The sequence below is a fragment of the Spea bombifrons genome, chromosome 4, assembly GCF_027358695.1.
Source record: "Spea bombifrons isolate aSpeBom1 chromosome 4, aSpeBom1.2.pri, whole genome shotgun sequence".
Lineage (NCBI taxonomy): Eukaryota > Metazoa > Chordata > Amphibia > Anura > Pelobatidae > Spea > Spea bombifrons.
This window is the reverse complement of record NC_071090.1, coordinates 76,099,067-76,106,123: the sequence shown is the minus strand read 5'-3', so window position 1 is coordinate 76,106,123 and position 7,057 is coordinate 76,099,067. Positions and strand designations below refer to the sequence as shown.

General features: G+C 36.7%; 1 protein-coding gene across 1 annotated transcript; it reads right to left on the bottom strand.

Moving 5' to 3' along the window:
* Nucleotides 1–5,920: 5,920 nt before the first annotated feature.
* On the bottom strand, nt 5,921–6,853 carry LOC128491416 (olfactory receptor 5F1-like). Its single transcript, XM_053463738.1, has one exon. It carries the CDS (start codon nt 6,851–6,853, stop codon nt 5,921–5,923), a length of 933 nt encoding a protein of 310 aa, XP_053319713.1.
* Nucleotides 6,854–7,057: the final 204 nt, after the last annotated feature.

The following is a 7,057-nucleotide window of genomic DNA, read 5'->3' as shown; positions in this document are numbered from 1 at the left end:
TGCTTACAGAAAAACAGAATATAGAGAGTTTTAATAGAACTTCAAAGAAGTTGTGAATGTATATAAAAGGTCTGGCAATTTTTTACCTTAAAAAGTACAATGTTTTGGATGTCCTCATTTATTTAGATATGCTTTGTTGAAATAATCAATCTTGGTTTTCTAGCACAACTCTACCTATAATAACTAGTGAGACATCAGTCAGTAATTGATATTTGTATTTTAAAACCTGTACTACATACACAAATACTACATACACAAATATGTATGAAACCTATCCTTATTAGCAACTCTGAATGCTAAGCAAGAACCTAGATAAAAAGAGAGTCTATGGTTTGCTATGCAGTAAGGGAGGTTTAACATAAAGAATGTTATCTGGCTTTTTCTGGCTTATCAAAAGAATGAAATATACCTATATATTGCACACTACAAACCTATTTATCACAATAATGAAATGAAACAGTGTGACCCTAATACTTCACCTCTAATTGGGAACAGTATTCCATCCAGATTAAGCAGCAACCTTACCATAGCTCAAATTGATAGTTGCAAACAGCATTGTCGTACAATGTTTTGTTTAAAGAAATGTCACCGGTTATCAGAGGCAATTAAATATTTAAAAACATTTAAGTGCATTATTTTAATATATATTTTTCAAAGCTTAGAACTGTTCTGCAAAAATAAGCAAAAAGAATATTATTTTATAAAAAAGTATTGTATAAAAGTACAATATTATGACAATTTTTATATCTTTATCTCAGAATAATTACATCTAACATAAATTAATAATGTAATGAACTAAAGTAATCTAAATAGTAACTGTTTTCCCCCATCATTAGATCAGTGTACGTGAAGTAATGCAAAAATAAATCAAAAGAAATCCATGTTGCTCGCAGATTCTGCAAGTCTCTGATTGTCTTGGCTGTAGCTTATATATATATATATGTTTTTTTTTAAATGAAATTGTTTGTTTTCACAATCCCCTGAGATTACATTAGTATTATTCATCTAGATAATGTCTAAAAAGGATTTTTAAATAGCCTTTTGTGATTAATTTGTGAGCATTAATTACTACAAATTATTTTCATACAAATGTACAGAAATGTATAAAAATACAACTAGCATTCCATTGTTAAACAGGAGCCTTATAGTCTCATGCTTCTATTGGAGTCATAGTCTGTTCTAGACTTGTGCATTTGGATTTGTACAAATGGCAAATTTAACAAGATGTGCCAATTTTATCAATTCATATAAATCTCAGAAAATTAGGCCAGACCCAGATCTTTACAGTCACCAGAAGCTACACCATTTTACCCTAAGATAAACCTATGTGAACTTCCGCCAAAATGACAGAGCTTCTGGTGACTTCCTCTTCCCCAATTAGAGAATTGGGGAAACAATGTCTCTGAAAGCTCCTCCATTTTGCGCTACAATAGCCTTATGTGAACCTCCACCAAAATGACAGAGCCGCCATTTTATGTTACGTAACTTTGTGTGAACTTCTGCCCAAATGGTGGAGCTTCTGGTGATGTCCTCAAACGCGTATGAAGGGGCATGGTATAGAACATCACTGGAAGCTCCACCATTTTCATAGATGTTTGCCAGGAGGTTTTGTCTGCAGAGATGGGGAATAGAGAAAAGATAAGATAGAAGATAGGAAAAGGAGAAGAAGATGCAGGACAAAAGCAGAAGCGGTGCTGCAAGACACTGAAGTGGAATTGCTCGGCAGAAAAGGTAGAGAGAGAGCATGAAGAGCATGAGAGAGAGTGAATGAAAATGAGAGTGTGATAGAGTGAGAGTAAATGTGGGTGCTGGACATGAATTTTAAATGACCCCCAATTTTTATGTGCAAGGAACAGACAGGACATGGAATTTGTTGTCCGAAAATGAATGGGCCAAAAACTAATGCAAATGTCTAGTAAGATGAGACATATGTGGACAGGCAATACACAATTGCCAATAAACCAATATGTTATGTTACATACTACTTGTTATGTCCTGTCTACCCATTGTTCAGCGCTATGGAATTTGATGGCACTATATAAAACAATAAATAATAATAATAATGTGGCAATTTGTTAAGTTAAACTGGAACTTCACAGTCTAATATTTTTTTCTGCTTTTTAGTATTCTAGGATTAACAGAATACGATTTTTAAATATAGACAGGGACCCAAATTTACCCCCTTGATGACAATTGATTTGCCAGACACGTCACGGAAAAACATCACATTGACAACAATTGACGTAGCATGTCAAAGTGTAGAAAGTGATCTACGGTCGATCTCTTCGCCCAAAGGGTGTTGCTGTAATGCCTTAATGAAAATACTGGCGTTTTAAATGCCCATGACGTGTGTAGTTTAAAAAAATGTAAGATTTGATTGAATAAATCGACCTGTTAAAAAGATGAACCAAAAAGCACATGGGCACAAACTGATCAGATGTCGAAATTAAAAAATGTGGCCTTTACCCCCCTCCCCAACAACCCAACAAAGCCATGCGTGTTACGCCGGATCAGGCACCACAGGTGATGGACCCACGATGCAGGAATGGCGAGAATATCCGATAAACAAGCCAGAATCGAGGCAGGCAGCACAGGAGCGTAGTCAATACAATAGCCGGGGTCGGGGCAGGCAGCACAGGATCAAGGTCAAACAACAAAAGCCGAGGTCGGGACGGGCAGCGCAGGATCAAGGTCAGAAGAACAAAAGCCGAGGTCTGGTACACGTGGAGATCAATCAATAAGCAAGAACACCCAGAGAACATTAACATGGACTCGTTGAACTGGCAAGGAAACAAGGAACCAGGAAGGTTTAAATAGAGCCAATGGCGGGAGAGCAGGTAAGATGACGTCATCGCGACCGGCGCAATAATAGCGTCGTCGCGATGGCAACAAAACATAACTTCCTGCCTGTGTTACCTCCGCGAAAGACGCGGAAGAGCCACACAGGCAGGGGAGGTAATGCGAACAACCTCTGTGGACATGCAGCGGCGATCAAACACTTGATCGCCGCCGGCATGCCTGCGGCGGCTTAACTACAAGGTCCTCTCTGCCTGTGTTGCCGCCGCGAGCGACGCGGCAGCGCCACACAGGCAGAAGAGGTACTGGTCGGGTGCCGCGAGCATGTAGCGGCGGATCGTTTCTCCGATCGCTGCTGATATGCTGCGGCAGCCCGAGCAGAGCTGTCAGTGGCTGGGAGGCGTGCCTGCTCTATACGCACACCCCCTCGTGTGCGTGTAGAGCACACGTCAGTACACGAGGGGGACGTGCGCAAGGAACGCCGTGGGACCCCGGCCGGACAGGTAGGTGTGACAATGCGTGAGTGGTATCACTGTACTCAGGAGATGCTGTAAATTTATACCTGAAATAAAATGTGTGTAAAAAAAACACACAAAGTTATTACCACAAGGTTTGACAAAGGCTGGCAGTAGAATTAGTGCATGGAAAGAGTTAAAATACTAGCATTTGAAATACCTTGTGGTGTCTAGGCTTCAAACATTTATGGTTTGATGAGGGTAAATTTAACTGACCGGCTTCAAAGATGTTTCAAAATGGTTTTGAAAAAGCAATATGCTACTTGTACTTATTGCCATATAACTTGCCAAAAAACATAACGTTGGGTATTTATAAGCTTAGGACAAAATTAGAATTTATTTAGCAGTTTTGTATTATTATTATAAATTAAGTGATACGATCAAAATAATGGTATTTAAAGAAAGCCTACTTTTTCATTCATATATTTCTACCATTTCTTTTCAACAGTCTAACCAAGTACCCACTATGAAGTTAATTTATTGTGTTTGTAAAAAGTCTATCAAATATAGAACACTAGAAAGAAACTGAATGTTATTAGTCACAATTATTCTTTAATATTCTTAAAACGGAGTCAAGGGCTCCTATGGGCCTGACAAAAAGGAAATATCAATATATCACCACCAACGCAGGCATTTTTTATAACTTACATCCATAAATTAATGTACCTTTAATATTGGCTATTAAAGGATTTGCTATATACCTCTGTTTCAATGTTTGTTATTACTGTTCTAACCTAATATAGAGGTTACACTCCTTTTTCAAGAAACTTTTAAAATTATACTGTCTTATTGTTGTGTTCTGTGTGATATATGTGTCCTAACACACTATACTGTAATACCCTGGATTATTACTAAGTGAGGGCACTGCCAGACTAATGTATAATAACCCTAAACTCTCACCTAGGTGGAGGCCAGGATCTCCTGTAGGTGCCAGCCAGGATGTACACACCCTTTCGGGATTTCAGGCCCAATGATAAAGGTATTACACAGAAAAAAATGTTTCATGACTCCGACCATAAAATATTTGGGAATGGTTTTAAAAGAAAACCTTAGCTGTAATGAAAGAAGAAAATTCTTGCATTATCAAGCGTAAAGCAGCATGAGTTCTTAAAGCATTAAAAATCACTGAAAATGCAACAAATGTCTGTTGATTACAAACAGGGTTGTGAATGCCCAAGGTCAACAGATGACAAACAGCTTAACATAATTTCTGTATCTGAACCTATTTGTATCTGTCTCTATATATTATACAACTAGGTCACAATTATAGACAAACATAAACAATCATAATCTTTCATGCTTTATTTAACACAACCATTAAGAATTCAACTTAAATTTAATAACTGTTCGAACCTCCTTTGGCAGCAATAACCGCAAACGTTGAGGAATTTTTGACCATTCTTCCTCACACAACTGCTTAAGCTCTTGGAGTCATCTTCACTGGACGCCCACTTTTAGGGAGAGTAATCACAGTACTAAATTGTCTCCATTTAAAAATAATTTGTCTAACGCTGGACTGATGAATATAGAAGCTCTTTGAGATTACTTTGTAACCTTTTCCAGCTTTATGCAAATCAAACATTCTTGATTGTAGGTTTTCTGAGATTTCTTTTTTGTGAGATATGGTTCACATCAGCAGGTTCTGTTTTAGAATAGCAAACTCAAAATGTTTCAGTGTTTTTTATGTCAAAGTAGTTCTAAAATACACCTCAAATCTTGTTTCATTTATTGGACTACTGGTTTGCTGACTTCAAGTGAAGTGATTAGCCTAGTGGTTCACAATCCTTTCCCAATCCACTGTGAATGTTTTAATGATGTATTCAATATGAACAAGAACAATGAAGAACATTGTGTATTATTAGTTAAAACAGATTGCGTTAGTTATATAGATGTTGGTAGTTCCAAAGGGTTTGCTTACTCTTTCTTGTCATATGCATATTACATTTCTAGCTGTGCTAACATAATTGCACAATATATTCACTTTGAGGGAGAAAAGCAGTATTTTTATGATAGTCTGCTCTGTAATTAGTGTGTTTTTAAGACATGACAGGGAAATACACTAGAATTATCAAACTTGAGATGAGAATAAAAAAATACTTACTAGCCTACCGAGAGCCTACACTCCAAAGTGGCAAGTGTCACTCAAAATCCGCAGACTACAAAGCCAGTCAATATCAGACTAGCGTTTGTGAGTGTACAGAGAGCCTACATAAAGAGAAAATAGAAAATAATTGCAGTAAACAACAATGTAAACTTATAAGAAAACCCTATCCAGAATTCCATATAAGTTTTTGAATTTAAGGGGATACTCCTGCCATCATATACACTTTGATGATATGCATGTGAGGCATGTGATAGGCATGAGTGTGCCCTTTACATTTTCATTTGTGTACCCTTGCAAATTCAAAAGGGGACCATGGTGGAGGTTCAGCTCTGGAGTTGCGGCTTCTCCTAAAGGGAATTGGCTTATTTTTCATAGTGGATGTTTAAAGAATGCATATGAACATATTTACAAAGCACTATAATATGTATTCTTTATTGGGGCAATTTGAGGCATTGTCCCTTTAACATCAATTTAACAATTTAAAGTTTAATTGCTGACTAGCTTATTACATCCTGGCTTTTTTCAGAGCATCTTTTACATCTTTATTTCGCAAGCTGTAGATGATAGGGTTCAGCATTGGTATAATTACTGTATAAAATATAGATACTACCCAGTCCTCGTTCATAGAGTATGAAGAAGTTGGTCTCAGGTATGTGAATAGAACAGGGAAATAAAATACAGCAACACAAGTAAAGTGAGAAGCACAGGTGGAGAGACACTTATGCCTATGTTTTACAGAACTGATTTTAAATAAGTTAAATAGAATCCATGTATAAGATATAACTATACATAATAATGAGCCAACTTCTATAGAACCAGCCACTATAAACATTAAGACTTCATTGAGAAACATGTCTTGGCGTGATAATTTCAAGATGGGAATGATATCACAATAGAAGTGATTTACCTGTCTTGAACAAAAAAGTGGTACTCTGAAGGCACAATATGTATGTATTAGCGAGTTAATAAATCCTGCAGTGTACACAGTGCAAACAAATTTAAGGCATTGTAGATTGTTCATTATTAGTGAATAATTCAGTGGCTTACATATGGCTACAAACCTGTCATATGCCATAACAGCAAGTAGCATGCCTTCCGAACTAGCCAGCGCAATGAAGAAAAACATTTGTGTAGCACAACCAGTGATGGAGATTGTTTTATCCACAGAGATAATGTTAGCCAGACTATTGGGTGTAATTGTTGATGAATACAAAATATCTACAAATGATAGATTAATAAGGAAAAAGTACATTGGCGTTTGCAGACCTGGTGTCATTCTAATCAAGGCAATGATCGTGGTGTTACCCAGGAATGTTATAACATACACCAATAAATACAGCAGAAAGAAAGGAATCTGAAGTTTTGCGTGAGTAGTGAGTCCAGAAAGAATAAATTCAGTGATATAGGTTTTGTTACTGCGGTCCAGGTTTTCAAACATTGCTTACAGAAAAACAGAATATAGAGAGTTTTAATAGAACTTCAAAGAAGTTGTGAATGTATATAAAAGGTCTGGCAATTTTTTACCTTAAAAAGTACAATGTTTTGGATGTCCTCATTTATTTAGATATGCTTTGTTGAAATAATCAATCTTGGTTTTCTAGCACAACTCTACCTATAATAACTAGTGAGACATCAGTCAGTA